This window comes from Rosa chinensis, chromosome 5 (assembly GCF_002994745.2).
Source record: "Rosa chinensis cultivar Old Blush chromosome 5, RchiOBHm-V2, whole genome shotgun sequence".
NCBI classification, from domain to species: domain Eukaryota; kingdom Viridiplantae; phylum Streptophyta; class Magnoliopsida; order Rosales; family Rosaceae; genus Rosa; species Rosa chinensis.
This window is the reverse complement of record NC_037092.1, coordinates 14,086,069-14,106,887: the sequence shown is the minus strand read 5'-3', so window position 1 is coordinate 14,106,887 and position 20,819 is coordinate 14,086,069. Positions and strand designations below refer to the sequence as shown.

At 37.3% G+C, this 20,819-nt stretch overlaps 3 protein-coding genes across 3 annotated transcripts; 1 reads left to right on the top strand and 2 right to left on the bottom strand.

Moving 5' to 3' along the window:
- Positions 1-907: 907 nt before the first annotated feature.
- LOC112203210 (probable 2-oxoglutarate-dependent dioxygenase AOP1) lies at positions 908-1,417 on the top strand. Its single transcript, XM_024344205.1, has one exon. It carries the CDS (start codon positions 908-910, stop codon positions 1,415-1,417), a length of 510 nt encoding a protein of 169 aa, XP_024199973.1.
- Positions 1,418-10,671: 9,254 nt separating this feature from the next.
- LOC112167662 (transcription factor MYB123) lies at positions 10,672-11,941 on the bottom strand. Its single transcript, XM_024304711.2, has 3 exons — positions 11,809-11,941; positions 11,442-11,571; positions 10,672-11,209 (listed from the first exon to the last, which is right to left on the bottom strand). The coding sequence occupies exons 1-3, from the start codon at positions 11,939-11,941 to the stop codon at positions 10,672-10,674; spliced, it is 801 nt and encodes a 266-aa protein (XP_024160479.1).
- Positions 11,942-17,990: 6,049 nt separating this feature from the next.
- LOC112203209 (zinc finger protein 862-like) lies at positions 17,991-18,410 on the bottom strand. The gene has a single exon (XM_024344204.1). It carries the CDS (start codon positions 18,408-18,410, stop codon positions 17,991-17,993), a length of 420 nt encoding a protein of 139 aa, XP_024199972.1.
- Between the last annotated feature and the right edge of the window lie 2,409 nt (positions 18,411-20,819).

The following is a 20,819-nucleotide window of genomic DNA, read 5'->3' as shown; positions in this document are numbered from 1 at the left end:
CATGGGTGAGGGTAAAATGGTATTAAAAAAAAAAAAAAACTTTATGGGGTATTAGGGAAGACTCCCTTAGAGTGTTTTGGGTAAGAGGGAATTAAAAAAACTTAATGGGGTAAGTAGGAAAAAAATCTCTAGAAATGGGGTAAATGGACAAAAACCCTTATTATTATATTCATGCCTGTAATCTATTTGGTTTTAGACTTGAGATCATTTGCATCTTAGTAAGTGGAGAGCGTATATTTACTTTGAGGCCACGTTTGATTCGCGGAAAGTAAGTTTCAAGAAAGGAAACTTGTTCATTTCTTGCGTTTGGGATGCAAAAGGAAAAGAAATCATTTCCTAAAGGAATGGAAAATAAGGGGGAAAGTTGTTTCTTCCAAACTTCAAAGGAATCACTTTCTCTCCTTCTTTCTTTGCATTTATTACTCACACTATATTATTTTATTACATTATTTACAAATTTTTTAGCAACTTTCCTAATAACTTTCCTTACATTACCAAACAACGGAATTGAAAGTTCTTGGGAAATTTCATTTCCCTTCCAATGGGAAAGACCAAGAAATTACTTTCATTTTTGTGAATCAAACGATGCCTGAGATATTAAATTAAATGAAACAAGATTTGCACATAGATCAAGGATGTAGATTGATAATAGCTTCTGTAATATAAGATGGTTTTGTTGTATATGTACATATTTTTCGAAAGGGGTTTCTAGCTAGAGACCCTTACGATTTATATGATGAATGTGTATTTTCTTTTGATAATATGCGCTAGTGAGATAATGAAATTAATGAGCTCAAAGCTGATGGATTTGAACTACTTCACCATTGTCAAAATGATTTTTGAGAGCTTTGGCATTGAGAAGCACTACAAGTAGCACGAGGAGAGCACCACTTGACTTTTGCGTTTGATGAAGTACTACAAAGTCCCCACTAGTACCCAATCTGACGACAAAAACACAGCATCATCGGCTGTCGTCGGTCAGTCGCCTCACACAGACAATCGTTTCATAACAGTTCTTGACCAGATTAACCAAGTGCAAGGTCTAGAGATTCTCACCAAACAAGGCAATTGGGTTCAAGTTACTATCCCAAAAGGAGCTGTTGTGGTCTCTGTTGGCGACGCATTCAAGGTTTGGAGCAATGGTAGACTTCATGCTTCAAGACACAGAGTGATCATGAGCAGTAGTAGTACTGTAGACAACAAATTAGAAGACAGGTACTCTTGTGCTTTGTTTGGATTGCCAGAGGAGGAGTCGATAATCCAACCGCAAAATGAGCTTGCAGACATGGAGCATCCTCTGCTGTATCGGCCATTCATACTCGCCGGATTCTTTAAGTACATTACCACCAATATTTATGCTCTTTCTGATAATCCGCTGAGAAATTATGCTGGAATTGAACTAGTACTGCAGAATTGATATGTGTTTCACTTTGCTTTTTTGTTTTTTTTGTTTTTAATAAAATAGATGAGTAGCTAGAAGCATATGGCTAAATTTTCATTTATAGTTTATTAAATAACAAAAGAAAAGTAATACAACCAATGAGGAGAGAACATAAGACCTAACTCTTCGAGAAATAAACAAGAATAGCTATACCGATCCAAATAAGCGAAATAAATGACAAACATGTAAGCCAGACTAACGAAAGTGAAAATTAGGAAGCTCCAAATAATCCCTACGCCAAGTAGATTGAATAGACTCATAGAGAACATTCCACCAAGTCAAACCATCTGTAGAACATATACAATGACAACTGACAACTATTATGAAGAACATATCCAATGAGTAATAGGAATCCAACAATAATTTGCATAGCCTTCCAACAATACTATAAATGGGGTTTAAGCGTTTCTCGCTCTAGTAAATCTAGTTTATGGTCCTAGAGAAATTAGTGCCTGTTGTTTTTTCGAGTTTCATAATCGATCAATGTGACTATTAAGGTCCCTTGTATTAGTATATTACCAAGAAGGGAAGCACCTACTCTCTCTCTCTCCTTTTTTTTTATTTTATTTTTTTGTAAAAGGAGGATGTCAAGCCAGTAATAACCAAAAGTAGGTAATTACAATTTATGACCTGCCCACAAGGGCCATGTCAATAATATCAAGGCATGCTAGGCTACCATACAACAACCTAAATGCAATTACCCTACGAATAACCGCTAGTAGTCAAAATAACCAAGACAATGTTAAGGGTATAGAAGAAGCTCGTCCTAACATATTCAAAAAGTTTTCAGGACCACCCTGCGCAAAGGTATAACAAAAATGGATCACACTCCCCCACCTAAATGTCTTAAATCATGAGAGGTTCAGCGACTTCCATCCAAAGATTGAGAAAAGTAGCTTAAGCAATAAAGGAAAAACAAAGCCTAATTCACACCTTTTAGTTTGCGAGGTCGTTACCCGACAAGAAATAGTACACAAAATGTGCATTTAATTTTTTTAATTTTTGTGGTACACAATATTTCATATTTGATGAGCATTTCTTTTGAATTACCTTTTTTTTTTTCTTTTTTTTTTTCCTCAGTTAGTTTTATACCATTTTATCTTGTTAAGGAGTCTTCGTTCATGCCGCCTCCTCCTCACTATTGTTATTTTTCCTTTAATATATTAACTGAGATGATTCGTCGGAATTTTATTTGTCATGCCCCCTAGGGAAGTTTCTCTCCAGCGGCGCTCCTCTTCGTGCTCACCCTGACGCTGCTCTCCTGTGGCGGCGACTAGTACAGCGGCTCTGACCACTTTGAAACTTCAGAACATGTCCGTCAGGTCTTACCAAGGAGTGGTGGAGACAATGATGACCCAGGCGAGTTGCGTTTGGACTTTGGGGATGCGACGCCAAATCTGCAGTACGGATCTCGGTGATTTCAGAGAAAAGGATACAGGCGTTGTCGCCTCTGCACTGGCCCGACATGGCCGTAGTACCCAATATCAATTGGCTCATCGATGGTGACGGGGTACTACCCATCATGGCCTCAGCCTCGAAATCGATTCAAACATCGGAGGTCTTCAGAGTGCTTTACGGGGAGGCGATCCACCTCTGATGGCACCGTCGGAGCTCGTTTCTGGCGTGGCTCGGTCACCATGGACGGAGAAGGTAGCAGCTATGCGCTTCATCGACTCTTTTTTCTACGGGTTTCGGATTTGGATACTTGGAGGTTGGGATGCTCTGGTGTTGCAGAGCAAAGACGGATTTCCAGTTCGGCGGCGGCTAGAGAGTCAATCTTGTTGGCATAACCGACGTGCAGTCGGTGCTGGAGATGCAGAAGCGACGGCTGCTAGTCGCGCAAGACGCTGGCGCCTCACCCAAATGGGTTTGGTGTCCAGATCAGATCTGGCCAAGGTATTGGGTTTACTGGAGGACAAATCAGAAACATTTGGTTCTGTTGGTTGATTCTACTTCCTACATGGGGCTGGATAGCTGGAAATTGGGCTCAACTGGTAAAGGAATTCTTGGAATTTTATGCGCCACAGAAGAAACACGAACGACCTTGGTCCTTGGAGTTCCCAAAACCATAATCCACGAACCATGACTACGGCTGATATTGTGTTTAAATCTCCTAGCCCTTTTGAGGGGAAAAGAAAGATGTAGTTTTTCTTTACATTTGCCTATAACTATGTTCTAGTTGTATCGTGGTTTATAGGTTTGCTTGAATAAGTGAGCACGGGTTGTATAATGAATGGTCTAGTCCCTATATACCATGCGGTACCCCCACAACCTCTTGTCTATCTTTAAATGGTAGCGGAGGAGTATGTAATGACCGTTTTAGCTTGAGATCATTAATGACAATCATTGATGGATTGATTAAAAAAAAAAAAAATGATTTGTCGAGATTTTCAATAAACTTAAAATAAATAAAAAATATTTTAAAAAAAGCCTTCGTACAAACAACAAGAGGGTGAATATCATGTCAAATTTGATGTTTAATGATATAAGTGTTAAGAAATATATTTCTGGATATAGACAGAGGAATTGGTCAAAACGCAATAATTCAGTTTTAACTTTATACCGGCATAACTAGATAATTAGTGTTGGCCTAATACAGTGTGCATGTTTCATATGCGAGTTTCTAAAATCCAGGCCACATACTAGACAAAGAAACAAGATCGAAATGCCCTCACTTGGATTCCCTTTCTTTCTGATTTCATTGTCAGAGAAGTACGTATTCTGGCTAGCTAGTTGATATGTTCTTGTTTTATTGTTTGTTTTGTGTTTGTAGTTCCTTTTAGCGAAAATTCTACTATGGATCATGGTCCAAGGTTATATTTGGCGCGTGCTGTTCACGCGCAGTTTACTGGTGAGTGGAATATGAATATGAGGTAATGGGTCCCATTGTTTCTGTTAATGCGCAGGATTTGGGTGACTTTTGTACTCTTTATCGATTTTTGACCACCTGCAGAAACATATCTGTTCAAATTCCCCCAAATTCGATTTCCGACCAGATATAGTTCCTAGCTTCTTTCTACTGCAGCGACTGCATGAGCCGGACGATTGGTTGGTCGAGTCCATGACGGCAGTGAGCGATGTGGCAACGGCGGCGGGGTGTCCTAGTTGTTGGCTCGAGAGGCCCGAGAGTTAGTGGAGATTGGTGAGGGGTTAATAGAAGAAGATAGCGAAGAGGAGGAGAGACGAGAGTGCTTAGGGGAATGAGTGGTGCGACCAGACAAAGTTGATGATGAAGTGGTCGATGAGGTGGCCTCCGCCGCTTCCGGCTCCAAGTTTCCATACAAGAACCCCAACCCTCTCAATTTGATTCCTAACTAATTAACACGTGATTTACGTGTGTTTCTAGCTCTAATTACCTTGAAATTAGCGAATACTCAAACATTATTTTGTAGTATTACTTTGTTTTCTTCATTTGTAGTAAATTATGGTCAAGAGAAGAAAAAGGCAAAAGAAGTAGCGAATTCAAGCAAAAAGTCAATTTCTAACTAAAGGACGAAAGGTCAACTGGTTGACCATTGGGTCAACCAAGTCAACTTGGCCCAATAGCAAGAAGTCCAAAAGCACACGACCTAGTTTTTCTACACCTAGGCCTTTTGGCCGAATTTGGGAGATCTCTCCCTTCTCACCTCTTCTTCTCTTCTTCATCCCCTATTCTTCACATGTAAGCTTGCATAAGGAGGAGGCACGCACATCTTTGGTATCTAAGCCACCATCTCTATACCATGGCTTCGTAAGGGTAGCAAGAGAAGCCATGAAGTTATGGCAATAGCTAGTGACATGCTTTACCTTGACTTTCATGGATTTCTCCTCTCTTTTCCTCTTCTCTCTCTCTCTCTCTATCTTATTTCTTGCTTATGGTGTAGTTTGATGTTTATTGATATATACTTGTGTGTGACCTCTCATGGTTTTAGGGTTTTGAAACCCTAGTTTAGTTTTGTATGGTCTGTTGAGGAATTAATAAAATTGATGTTTATTCGTATGATTTGTATACTCTTACTTTAATTTCTTCACTCTAGATGTGTGGTTTAGGTTTCCCCTCCTTAATTTATTTTTGGTGTGTTGGAATTGGAATACTGAATTGAGGAATTTATATTTCAATTTAAATTATAGCATAAGTATGGTGGAATTTGTCCATTGCATATCTCTATTTCCATTTGGATTTCTTTAGATTGTGGTTCTCCAATCACCCAATTTTAAATATTATTATCCTTGATTGTCAGAATAGTATTCAGAATTATTGGGTAAGATAAATTGTTATCACAAATACTATTTTCGACCTTATTATTTGTGGTAATGGTTGCTAGAGTGTGTTACAATCGATTGTCGAAATCTAAAGCATTTAGTTTTGAGCACTTATGGCCCTAACAAGGCATAAGGATTAAGACCAATATAGGGTAGCCAAAACCTTAAGTATTCTTTCTTCTTCTTCTTTTTGCTTAGGGTTTGACTAATTTAGCTTTCTTTTCGATCTTTTAATACTAAATGGAAATCCGACAAAACATTTGAAGCATCTTTTGAATTAATCATCATCATTCCATATGATTTTGGATTTGGGTGGAGGACCTTGAATTCCATGGCGACCCTTGATGCGCTGCACCTCATCCTTCTATCTATCTTATTTTCATGTCGTAGTTAATTAGTTAGTTTATTTTTCAAATAATGAAAATCCAAAAACATTGTGACTTTCCAACTACCATTCATTTGTAAATCCATGTGGGCGTGAGCATTACAAACACTTTTGTGTGTTTCACGGCCCTATCTAGGCCTTGCACTATGTGACTTTGTGTGATGCAAAGTCATGCTTGAATGAGGCTCGGTGCCTTGTTTAGCATTTTTTCTATTTTTATTTGTTTGTGCAAGTGATTTTCGGTGACCTAGAACCATAAGATTCTTAGCTAGCTCCTAATGCCCGAGGTACGATAAAATGGGACGTAAATACTTCCCATCTTTGATGACCGTGTTGATTGTTATGAGATAGGCAAATGAAAAACGCTCAAATCACTAGCTCTCCACCACGAGCGGCGATCATTATTCAATTATCTCCTGCATCACAGAAATCCAAACCCTAGAATCGATATAGATCCCAACTCCACCTGAAATTAACCAAAAACCCCCAATCTGAAACCCTAGATTCTTCTTCCACTCTTGTCAATTTCAAACCCTACAAACCCCAATTGAACGCAAACCTAGACCTACAAAGCTATTGAATACAAAATTGAAGAGATTATAGAGTGAATTAAAGTTCAAGTTCCGTTTCGATTGGAAAGACTGAGTGAGAGAAGGAGAACAATGAAAGAGGGAGAAGGAGAACGATCGATCTGAGATAAGCTTTGTTCTATATATATGCATAACCAGCCGTGGTTAAGTAACAGCGCGTGCCAATCACACGCCGAATTTCGGCTTGGTGTTGGTAGACCTTGGTCCACAGAAGACTCTTCATCCTTTTAGTTCATGAAGTTTTAAAGAGAAACTGTGCTAGATGTCAAGTGAACTCTTTCATCGGAGCTTCTTTGACTCACCTAAGTGGAAAGTTGGAAGCTCTTGGGCTTGGGCCATTTATAGGCCCAAAATAAGACTTACATAGACGGTCCAGATGAAGAGTTGCTAAGATCAATGATCTACATCGCACTGTTTCAAATTTTCTTGTTAGTAAACTAATTTAAATTGATACCATTGACGAAATGTCGGTGTCATGTGCCTTACATTCGTTGACGAACTTGCCCTTTGAAGTGTGTAGCTAATAAAAATAGGGTTGTAAAGTCTTATTCAGTTAACTAAGGAGATTGAAGTCAAAATATGAATGAAATTGCTAAATTTTTTACAAGAAGCCTAAAATAATGTAATTCTCACATCCAATGGTTGGTGTCTCAAACCTTACATTCGTTGATGGACTTGCCCTTTGAAGTGTGTAGTTAATAAAAAAATAGTTATAAAGTCTTATTCGGTTGACCAAGAAGATCGAAGTTGGAACATGGATGAAATTGGCTTAATTTTTTTTTACAAGAAGCTTAAAATAATGTAATTCTCACATCCAATGGTTGATGTGTCAAACGTTACATTTGTTGACGGACTTGCCCTTTGAAGTGTGTAGTTAATAAAAATAGGGTTATAATGCCTTATTCGGTTAGATGTGATAATTACATTATTTTAGACTTCCGTCCAAAGTTGATCAATAAAAAATTAGAAAAATTAATAAAACACTAGCCAATTTCGTCATTGTTTCGACTTTGATCTACTTAGTCAAATCGAAGTTGGTTTCGTAACCAATAGGTTGACCGATGTTGTATCCACAAACTATCATGCCAATAATTTCACACAATGTGTAACTACTCGGTGAATAAATATAAAGGGCAATCAAAATTTATCAATTTCGATTTGGTTAGTAGTAAGAAATACCAATTTGCCTAGAAGTGTTGTATAACCTGTTCATTGCATATAGGAGATGCCGACTGTTGGATGAGTGGATTACATTGTTTTATAAATGTGATAAAAAAAATTTGACAAATTTAACCATAATTTCGACTACGATCCACTTCGTAGTATGACTAAACTAAACCAAATGTCCCGTTCACATACATATCGCAATAACCTCACTAAAAACATACAAATACAACTTTTGAATAAAGAGAAGATTGAAATGTTTTATCGTTGTTGCAAAAAATTAAGTCAATTTCGTCTTCGTTTCGATTTCGGTCAACTTGATAAATCACAGTTACCTTTATAACCCTATGTGTATCTTTATGGTTGTATAACTTGGACATTGCATATAAACTGATATGGATCTTAACGCAGTGAAAAATAAATTTGAAGAAATCGACCGTTGGATATGATTATTGAAATATTTTATAGTTATTATAAAGGGATAATGACCATTTATACAATTTTGGTCTAAAATTTGCCCACTTACTCCACTAAGAGATTATTGTGCCCACTTACTCCATTTAAAAGTAAAAAGACTATTTTAGACAAACTTTCATTATAAAATTAAAATCATGCCATTCTCTCTCTTCTCTTTCACGAATTCACGCTGACGACGACCTCTGTCTCTCTCTCTTGCCTCTGCTTCCCGAGCCCGTCACCGGAGGCTTGCATACTCGCCACCGACGCTGGTCCTCCTCATCGTCCCAGTCAGCGACGACTCTCCTCCTCCGCTGCAGTCCACGGCTCGGATTCCCTAATCACGTGATCTCCTCGTGGTTCGATTGCAGTGGCTCTTGATGATCACGGAGCCGAAATTGCCGCCGTTGTCATCCTCGTCTTTGAAGTAGTTGAGGAAGGCGCCGCCGCCGAAGTCCTTGGGAGGCGTTTAAGGAGCGGAGGGAGGGAGGAGTTGTCGTCGTAGACGAAGGTGGAGTACGGGTCGGGTTCTTGGTTCGTGGAGCTCTGAAATTGCCGCGTCGCTGCTGTTTCTGGTCTTGGTGGAATTCAGAGTTAGAATCATCGTCATTGTGGACGACTACAGTGGAGTAGGGGTCGGGTTTCTGCGGGATACTTAAGGTCCGACAAGGAGTGCCTGTCAGATCCATTTCTGAGAAGAAAACACAGTGGGCCATTGAGTCATCATCGTGAGAAAGGCTTCTTGGAAATTCACAGAGAAGAAAACCCAGTGGGCCTTTGGTTTAGTAATTTTTGAAGTGCTGACTGGGACAGTGATCGGTCAAAAGAGTTGTTATATGAATACTTGTTATATGCTTCTCACTATATGAATACTTGTTATATGCTTGGTTTGGTAATTTTTTGACTTGCCCAGCAAATTTTTTCAAAATTGACTTGGCAATAATAACATTATTGAGGGGCAATAATGTTTCTACTGGGGGCAATAATCATATTACTGGGAGGCAATAATATGTTTATTGGGAGACAATAATATGATTGTTGGGTATTGTTTTGGGGAAATAAAATCATAAGCCGGAATCCGGATTCGGGATTCCGGTGATTATTGGGAGGCAATAATATGATTATTGGGGGGCAATAATATGGTTACTGGGTATTATTAGGAGGCAATAAATTCAAACGCTGGAAATCTGGTCACTAGTTCGGTAGCCTGATTTGGGATTCCGGTGACTGGTTGCCGGATTTCGATCACCAGTCGCCGGAGTTCCGTCACCGGTCACCGGAGTCCCTGGCCGGCCACTGGTCACCGGAGTCCGGCAATGTCTCCAATGACTTCTCTCACTAAGTGACAAAGAAGGAGAGGACAAAATTATCTTAAAAATAAATAAAAATGAATAAAAAAAAACTTAACTGGGTATTAGGGAAATAATCTCTTAGAGTATTTGGATAAGTGGGCAATTTTTATCCTAAAATTGTGTAAATGGTCATTATCCCTATTATAAAAACTTCAACCAATTTCATAATTATTTCGACTTCAATCCACTTGGTCAACTATAGTTAACTTTATAACGCTAAATTTATACATTAGATTCCTCAAAGAACAACCTTATCGAGATATAAAAAATTTGAGAGAAACCGACCGTTGAATATGATCATCGAAACATTTTATAGTTATTGTACAAAATTTTACCAATTCCGTCATTGTTTTTGACTTTGATCCATTTAGTTAACTAAAATTACCTATACAACCAAAAATCATCACGGTTCCATTGTTCTTATGGAACTTTTAAACAAGTACATAGAAACAACGAACGTGGCTGCTCGAACTTGAGTGGCCTATGTCAATTATATGGTCCTCCACCACTGCACCAAAAGTTACCAGTGTTTGTTGTTTCCTTCACCTCTTTTATAATGGGAAACCGATTTCCCCTGAACACCCAGATAGACATCACTCATTCTTCGACGTCCTCCAAGGGGGAAATGATTCAGAATCTTACGTTCAAACCTGATGGGATCTAACAAAGTAGTGTAAAACCAGTCTTGTTAACATCTATCCAATAAATAAACTCGGCAATCCGATCAAATCTTTAATTCAATTATCTCCCAATCGTAGCAACAAATTTTTGATTCAATTGAGTCGCTACGAAGATACAGAATAGAAGTGACTAATTTTATTAATATAATGGCACTGCCATGCAAATTAAGAATTAATATATGCGAGAATCAATTTCCGCTTATGATCCCTGACTTTCACGTTTGGATATGTAATAGCTCATAGTGGCTTAATGATGTACTATCTATAGAGGGTTAATTCCCCAAATAATAAATTATTCAGTTTCAACAACAACAAAAAAAAGCTCCGGTAAGATAATTAACCATCCTAATTATTTGGTAACTCATAAATCATAATTCATGGTGCTGCAACCTCCGATTTCAAAATTCATGAGCCTATCTGAATCCCAAAACGTCGAAAAGTCATCACTTTGGAGGAATTCAGATATGTCGAGTTGGCCTCCATTCAGATCCATTATCGAATCTTTCCAGGTTATAGCGTTATAATTGAGATCATCCCCTGTTGGTTGAATATCTTGGTTTGCCCCTCCTCCGATTTCGACTCCCACTCCGGGACTCAGTGTAGTAGTATCGGTACTAGTACGGCCAAGACAACGATGCCGGTGATCTTCTTCTACATTAACATCACTGGCAAAACAATCCAATCCTCCTCCTCCTCCAAGAACTTCATCGCATTTGGTCAAATGTGGATGACCATCGTCCTCAGCGAGGGATGGCAAGTTCTCCTTGATTATCTCGTTTCTCGACACTTCTGATTCTCTCTCTTTTTCTTCTCCCACGTTCTTCCTTAGAATGGAATTCCAGTAGTTCTTTATTTCATTGTCAGTTCGGCCCGGAATCCTTCCGGCTATCAATGACCACCTGCAAAGTACATATACCCAATAGTTAATAAGTATTTATTAGGTTTACTTTGTATTAATCTCTGAAAAGAAGTAATTAGATTTTCATTGAATTCTTGAATTTCTTTATTATAAAAAAGCCCTAATATTGATAAAATGTTCATACGTATAATTACGAATATTAAGCCTAAATTTGAAAATGTGCTCTGCAGGATATGCATGTTAACAGCTCTAGAAATTAATTAAATTGGGACCTGTTGCCTAAGAGTTTGTGCATCCTGATGATAAGGTCTTTTTCATCTTCTGTAATCTTGCCTCTCTTGATACCGGGCCTCAGGTAATTCAACCACCTCAGTCTCACACTCTTCCCACATCTCTTCAAACCTGCACATGCAGTTAAGCAGTAATTAAGCAACCAATCAATCCATTTGCCACTGGTGTAATTCTGGCTTGCAATGCATGCCTGAAATTGTCAGATCGAATTAAACGTTAGTACAACTACAGACCGTCGTTGTTAATTAACTGAAATAATTGATTAGTTCAGAAAAAGTGGCGATTACAACAATTAATTAAGCACATTGCTGATGTCGAAAGTAAAAATGAAGAAAATTATGAACTTGCCGGTCTCCCTTGATACTTTTCCCCATTTGCCTGGACCGTGCTTTTTGACGTAATCCTTGAGAACCTGGTCTTCGCAAGCAGACCACGTACCTTTCTTCAATCCCCCCTTTTCGAAACCAGCGTATCTTCCCATTTCGACGGATTACTTTCTCTTTCTCACTGTCTCTATGATCGCTATCTCTCTGCTCCGTCACTCCTGCTCTCTCTTTGAGAGTTATATATAGTAGTGCCCGAGTATATAGGAGGGTAGGAGCTGGTTCATTATTTACTAAATTTTGTAATATTATGTGGGAGGGAGTGTATTCCATGCACTGACAGTGCATGGGTATTTGCAATATGAATGGATATAATTTTGTTGATATTAAAATATATAAAGGAGTGGATTAAATGAGTGGCTGTTATTTTTTTAGAGATTAAAATAACCGTTAGTGCACTTGCACTGTCGGTGCATACAATGTGGATGATATAATGAAGAGTCCTTTTCTTTTCTTTTGTCCGAGGGATAATGCACAGTAATATATGTGTGTGGCGAGTTAATCGAGTATCTGCATCCAATAATTATTATCATATGATTTACTATTTTATGCGTCAAAGTATTTTATCATTATTATCCAAATTAAGTATGTGTCAAAAAAAAACATACGAATCATGAATCTAATATCAGATTAATATATATATGTATATATATATATATATATATATATATTTTTTTTTTTTGTCACGAACAACATCAACTTCTTCTTCTTCTTCTTCTTTTGTTGAGAAAGACACTAACAAGATCATTATTTGACAACAATAATTCCATGTGGTTGGCATGCAAACAGTTCGAACAAGGGGAAAGTTTCTAACGGTAAGTAACTTTTACATTTACTGTTTTTTGAAACCATCATATTTCTTTTATTATGAAACTTACATTTTAAGACTTAATTTGCCAGATGCAAAAAGCTTCTATGGTTATGAATATTTTTCTCTCTCCCTTTGAGAGAAAACCCTAACTCGGCGGCTCCCCAGTGCTAACCTCTCTTCTGGTGGCGGCCCGGGCAGCTCGGCTGGCCTTGGCCTCGCCGATGTCATGTGGTTTTGCTGCCGGACGGGGAATGAATGGGTTGTTCATGTAGTCCTTGGATTGGGTTGCTCAAGTTTTGGCAGGTGCAGTTTGGTTTTTGTGTTTCCGACAGGTAATCTCTGGGAGGCGGCAGATCTTGTGTCGGTAGAGTCTTGGATCGATGGTGCGATTCGAATTAAATGGCGGCGTCGATCGGGGACGGTGAAATCGAGACTGGTTCGTGGGGATGTAGCTTGTGGCGGCCTAGTCTCATCGTGTTTTCGTGTTGCGGTGGGGTTAGTCGGGTTTTGGTCGTGGCAGACTGTGGCGGACTGGGGGGCGGAGGGGGCATGATGGAGCAAGCACCGGGGAGGAGCTGCGCTGGAAGTTTGGTGGTCTGGAGGTGATGGCTGGAGCCGCGCCAAGCCAAGCCTGTTGGGCCTTGGGTGGGCCTTCTTCTTGGGCTACTTGGACTACAGTATTTTGGGCTAGGGTTTTTGCCCTAGGCTGATCTTTAAGTTTTTAGTTAGTCTAATTACAATAATTCATTGTTTTAGGAAGCTAAGCGTTTGTGCGCACTCTATGTTTATCTAGCGCCTCTAGAGTAGTACTAAAGGAGGATATCCGCTATATCTAAGTTCATGAATGTCTAATGGGTAGGTCTATTTCTATGTACCACTGTGGGTACTACCACTACCTTCTTGTCTGTCTGTAGATGGCAGCGGAATGATATGTAATGGCTTATTCTGGCTTTAGATGAATATATTGCCACCCGCCCTTTGGGTTTGGGTTTGATTAAAAAAAAAAAGACTTAATTTGCCAGTAAGTTTCACCCAAGTCTTACAACCTGACTGTAATTTTGGATGATGTCTTACTTTTTGAAGTAATTATGGGCCATTCTATAATTCTATAACAATTATTTTATATAAGGACATATAGGTAATTTAATAATTAAAAAATAAGAGAGGTCTAGTAAGTAGATTAGGAGGTCCCAGTAGAAATTTTCATTCGTATAACAGCAATCACAAGCATAAGTCTTCTGCAATCATCTCTAAGTTTGAGCATACTATAAATTAGGCAAGAACGATAGAGATTGCAAGGACTTATGTACGTATCCTTATATATAAACTAGGTTAAGCCATAAACTCATCCCATAGAACTTCAATATCACTCAACTTCATTTCCAAGAATCTTCAAAGGTATCACATCCTTCTTTATTATCTCATCACTAACCAATTAAAATGGATTTCTCTATCCCTAAAAATTGAGTTATATTTTCATATTCGTATTATTTATTTATTTTTCAATCGTTACTTACTTAGTAATAAACATGTGATAAGTTCACATTGTTGTTTTATAAATTCTAAATATATATTGGGCTAAGTAAATGTGTCACGCCACTACATTATGATAAGTTTGTCTTTTAACGTATGAGTATGTTAAATTCTTTTAGCATGCATTTACTAATATATAGAGTGTGAGGTTATTTATTAAATTTTTTGTTTACTAGTAGTGAAAATACAACGGACAAAAATTTAATCACACGTTCACTTTTGTAAGCAAGCTAGTGTTTTGTACTTCCAAATGAGTAGCTCATCGATTTTGATTGGACTGAAAAAAGAATCTTTAGGGAAAACAAATGGATGGGATTGATAATTGCCCCATAGGGGTTGAATGTAAGTGGTCCCACTGCTTCTTTTAACTATTTTCTGTTTGGACAAAGGCCAACAGGGATCACCAAATCCTCCTCCCCTGCAAGCGCATTAGGGTTTACTGGTTCGGATTTGAGAGGATGTGGAGTCTCCTATGTTAAAAACTGAGATATTGCAAAAGAGCCCGTCGTTGAATTTGTTGAGGGTGTGCTGCTCCGATTACTATATTATGGTGGTAAAGGCCACATATGTTGTATGTAATTCAAGACAAACATATATGATGGATCCAGTTCATTCGAATTTGTTTATAAGCCTAGGTTTACCATGCGAAGAGATATTTCCAAGTAAAATTCAACCCTTGGAATCCAATAAAAAATACTCAAACACAATGTTGCAACAAAAGAAAATGATGAGAGTCCCCAAAATGACTAAAAATATTTACAAAAAGTGCCTAAAACAATTCTATTGATTTTAAAACACTTTGAAATATGAGATACATCACAAGTGATACATCCGAATAATGTTGATATTAATTATCAGCAAATATAGCTCATAATTAAAGTAGGGTGTTGCTATTCACACACCCTTTTTCTCTATTCACACACCCCTTCTAATTTTTTATTACTTTAATTTAATCATTTTTATAAATTACCCTAACTACCCTCCCTTGTAAATTTTTTTCTTTTTTCTATTTGGCAATTCAATCATGAATCAAACATCATTATACAATAATTCAATTTTTTTTACCTATAAATGAAGGAAGAATAATACGTTTATTAAGTAGAAAGACCTGTATTATTAGATAAAGAATATGCTTCCTTGGTAATCACCTTCACCCAACTAAATCCAAATTGTAAAGTTTGTTCTCATACTTTGCAAAGTACTAAACTCAATGCTTGTTTGTTTATGACTCTTAATCTAGGTGCATCATCCTCAAATCGAAAAAAATATATATATATGGAATCAGCGTTTTATCCACTTCAGCCACAAGTTTCCACATTGCAGCTGATAATGTACACAAAATTTGGAGATGCTCTACATAATATTGAATGCAATGAGTTGCAATCTTCGTGTCAGGAAAAAATTATGTTCTACTAGCATAATATAGTAAAACAAATCATATTTACAATCATAAGGCCATCATTATTAGGCTATTGTAAAGTTCTATAGTTGCTCAATGGATTCGAATACACCAAATAATTTAAGTTAGAATCTTACCAGGAATAATGGATTCAAAGGGGCTCGAATGATCACTGAACTCATTTTTTTTTTCCATGACTCCATTGCAAATCAAATGTAAAATTTTTCTCAAAAGATGGGTCTAAAGTTTCTTGTTTAAACTTCAAAATATCATAATAGAGAGATAGAATGACTATATTAGAGAAGTTTTTGATGAAAAAGAAAAAAGGGAATCGAAAAGAGTTTTAATGTCCTCTGTGTTTGCGGGAAAATAAGGGTTTAAGATTTGAGAATAATTGACTTGCCAAATAGAAAAAAGAAAAAGAAACATAATTATAAGGAAGGGTAGTTAGGGTAATTTTTAAAAGAAAATTGAATTAAAGTAATAGAAAAATAAAGATGGTGTGTGAATAGAGAAAAAATGTGTGTGAATAGCACCACCTTTAGGCTATGTTTGGTTGGTGGAAAGGAAAGGAATCAATTTCCTTTCCCATGGGAAAGTGAATCCGGAGGGGGGGGGGGGGGGGGGGGGGGGGAGGGAATGAATTTCCTCCACTTTTTCCCTTCATTTGGGAAACACTTTCCCTTCCAATGGCTGTCCCAAACACAGGAAAGGAAAGTGTTTCCTTTCCCAATGCCAATTTTCCGGGAAACAAACATGGCCTTAAAGTAATATATCGCATTTGTTATTGCTTTTAACAGCTATAGTTTTGATGAATAAAATTAGTACGTATATGGTTCGAATTTTTGATTCATTTTGCCCTAACAAGGACCACTTGTTATTCTTTAACAAAGCCCCCATGTGAAGGACAATGTCATGGAGGTTGAATTATTGTTCGTACAATTTGTCTGTATTTTCTCCTAACTTAGAGGAGGGAAGGATCTCGATCCGCTGTGCAATTCAACCATGCGCTTCAAATACAAATATCTCTCGTTATTTTCTCTATCGATTTTAACAAACTTTTCGAGATCTAGCTAGCTAACTCTTTAGATTCTCTAAAACTTGAAAGTCTGTTGGGACACTTTTTGTCTATCTAGCTGCTAGCTCTATAAACGGTGCGGTTCTCTTTCAAATTGCATAGTGCGCTGCCAATAATTTAATTAGTACCAAGTCAAAATCCAATTAATTTCGGGTCGAAATCCAATCGATTTAGAACTGACCTCTTCGACAACAGTTTAAATTTGGAATTCATTTTGACTTTCAAGGATTAAGTTTGAAGTACAGTTCGAATCCAAGAATTTGGAGGGTATGTTTAACCGAAACTTAACTGGAATGAATTGGCCCGCTCTCGTACCGACAGTCCGACATCATCTTCAATTTAACCAGTACTTCTACTTGCTGTGGAGTTCTATCCAAAAAACATCTACATTATAGCCTACAAAGTAGCTAGTGAGAATAAAGAAAAAGTAGAAAAAAAACTAATGAATACGACGACGATGACAATGACCTCTCCGTACGTTAACATCTCCCTCTTCAACATGCTAAAAACGCAATGGATAAACGATCTCTTTAGAAATTCTAGTGCCAAAGAGCCAGAGTACAGATAACAAGTTGCTGCCACGTCTAGCATAAAAGGAAAGTAAGGTCTACATTAGAAATATAAGTTCTTATACTCGGTAGTTGATCGACGAGAAACTCGGGCTCTTTCAAGGCTTCACTCATTTTTAATGAAATTAAAAAAAAAAAAAAAAAGTATTTTATTCACGTGCTATGACTTTTATTTTAATTTTATTTTTTTGGTTACAAAAATTTTAGAGAGAGGAATGATATCTTATACCTCCGTTCTAGGACAGACATACACCTCCACAGTCCATTCCGTAGTAGATTTACTGATTGCATGACCCAAAACAGGACTGCTAAGTGCTAACAGTGGAAATCGAACTTCAATTGAGGTTGAACCACAAACACGTCCATACAAACTTAATCAACATGTGTTGGTTCCCGCGCTACGACTTTTAGATGCACAAATTAGAAAAAAAAATAGTTGAATTTCACAAATTCTTTTTGTGTGGAAGTTCAAGTAGTGAAGTGTCCAACATTGAGGTGATGAGATCAGTGGCGGATCCAGGATTGGAACCTTGGACGGGCTGGATTTCTTAAAAAATATATATATATATATATATATATTATGGAGAATCTCGACGGTGCGAGAGAATTTTATTAATTTTAAAAAAATGTACACCTAGTCGGGGGGGGGGGGGGGGGGGGGACGTAGTGAGCCTTACCCCTCAAATGCATATCTATACAAAACTAAAAAACAAAATCAACAACAAAATAAACGTGCAATGCAATACAAAAGCCTAAACTAACTAAATCTAACCCTACGAGTTCCACAAGCTTCAAAGTCTTTGATCACCGATTCATTGTCAATAGATTCAGCATATTCCTTCTCAATGTGAAGGACCATACAATCACCAAGAAACTCATCTTCCATCTTATTTCTAAGTTTATTCTTAATGATGTTTATAGCTGAAAATGCTCTTTCAGTGGTCGCCGTAGAAACAGGAATAGTCAAAACCAGACAAATCAATCTATAAAGCATAGGGAAAAATTCTGATTTCCTTGTTTGAACCAACATTCTACACAAATCAAAAATGGATTCCAAATTCTGGAACTTTGGATCACTACGCATATCTTTCTCATAATATGCACACTCTAATTCTAGAGCAAACATTTCACTATCAACAAAATCTTCAGGATAAAACTTCTTTGCAAGATTTGACATTTTACTCTAAGTCTCTAACACCTATAAATTAAGAAATTAACTTTGAATTAACTACTTTTCATAATAACTAATTTAACAAAAACAAAAGCCACAATATAAGCCACAATTTTATATGCACAATGAAAAGAAAAGAAAAAAGTACCTTGGAAAGCATTAGATTGTAGCTACTCTAATAATGGAGTCCAGAAGTACTTCCATCCTACACAAGATCATACATAGATGCACACATGAACAAGAAATTAAAACAAAGAAACCCTAAGAAAGCAGCGAATCTTGAAGTAGAAAAGGTGCAAATCTTCAAGTCACCGAATCAACCCACAAATCTAACTCAAATTCCAAGAAATTGAAACCGAAGACGAATCACAAGACGAATCATCCTGCCTACAGCCTACCTGATTTCCAGTCTGCAACCTTCATTCTTCAATCCACAAAAGCTTCAATCCAAAATTCCAAATATCCAATACAACCTACGAAATTAAATTTCACATCAATCCTTAACCCTATAAATTGCCCCAAATTGGATTGATTTAATTAAACAAAATTGAACTTACAAAATTGAACTTGATCAATTCATCAGTTGATCTCTGACTCTCTGAGAGAAGTGGAGAAGGGAGAACTGGCTGAGCCACAGGCGACGAGAGGAGGAGGAAGTGGGAGAGAGTGAGACTGTGAGAGACGATTGCCGTAGACCCGTAGTCGATGAGTGGACTAGTGGAGTCGGGAGAGCCGGCTGAGCGGCAGGCGACGAGAGGAGAGGAAGTGGGAGAGAGTGACTGAGTGAGACTGTGAAGTGGGAGAGAGTGACGAGAGGAGGAGGAAGTGGGAGAGAGTGACTGAGTGAGACTGTGACTCTGTGAGAGACGATAGACGATTTACTGGAGAATTGGAGATGACCCGTAGTCGACGAGTGGATTGGGGAGTTAGTTCGGGTCAGCTACTGCGGGCTTCTATTGTCTGGACAAACCCCAATTAAAAAAAAAATGCATACATCTAATTTTTTTTTGGGCTTCAAAATCTCGGACCGGCTCTAGCCCGTCCTAGTCTGTGAGTGGATCCGCCAGTGGATGAGATGGCATTGGAACGTTGCATGTGAAAAGACCGATGCATGAAAATGATGAACGCTGCTCATTCAAAACGTGCAGTTTATAATTGTGGGCTTTACAAACAAACCTACCCTAACCCCTTCTTTCAGGACAGTACCCTTTGCGTCAATAGCTGGCTCATCCGTAAGGGGTCTTTCTCGATCACTTGATCATATATATATATATATATATATATATATATATATATAGGGTTAATTACAGTTTACCCCCCTGAGGTTTGGGGGTGTCATCATTTCACCCCCTCTACTTTTAATTTTGACTTTTTACCCCCTAAATTTTCCAATTTCTCCTATTCCGTCCAAATTGGACGTTAAGTCTGACCCTTGAGGGCTAAAATGGTCATTGCAACATAAAAAAATAATTTTTTTTTCTTTTATGTTTTTTAGTTTTTTTTTTTTTTGGTCTTCAATCTATACACCACAAGTTATAATAAGTTTATAAAAACAAAAAAAAATACTCTAGGTGGTTGAAAGCCGCTCGCTGGTCTACGATATTTGTAATATATCTCTGATAAAGTGAAGAACTTAGGATATATCCCTAATAAAGTGAAGAAATATCTGTAAAAAATAATTTTACACTTTATCTGTAAATAAATATCTATAAAAAATGATTTTACACAGATATTTCTTCACTTTATTGGGGATGTACAAATATTTCTTCACTTTGTTAGGGATATATCCTAAAAGTCTTCAATTTATTGGAGATATATCACAAATATGTAGACCAAAAATGATTTTACACAGATATTTCTTCACTTTATTGAGGATATACAGATATTTATTTACAGATAAAGTGTAAAATTATTTTTTACAAATATTTCTTCACTTTATTGGGGATATATCCTAAAATTTCTTCACTTTATCGGAGATATATCACAAATATCGTAGACCAGCGAGCGGCTTTCAATCACCTAGAGTATTTTTTTGTTTTTATAAACCTATTATAACTTGTGGTGTATATGTTGAAGACCAAAAAAAAAAAAAACTCTGTAAAAAAAAAAAAGAAGAAACAGAAGAAAAAAAAAAAAAACTAAAAAACTAAAAAATAGAAAGAAAAAAAATTTAATTTTTTTAATTTTTATTTTATTTTTTTATTTATGTTGAAATGACCATTTTAGCCCTCAAGGGTCAGACTTAACATCCAATTTGGACCAAATAGGAGAAATTGGACACGGCTGATTGAAATTGGAAAGTTTAGGGGGGTAAAAAGTCAAAATTAAAAGTAGAGGGGGTGAAATGATGACACCCCTAAACCCCAGGGGGGTAAACTGTAATTAACCCATATATATATATATATATAGAGGCCC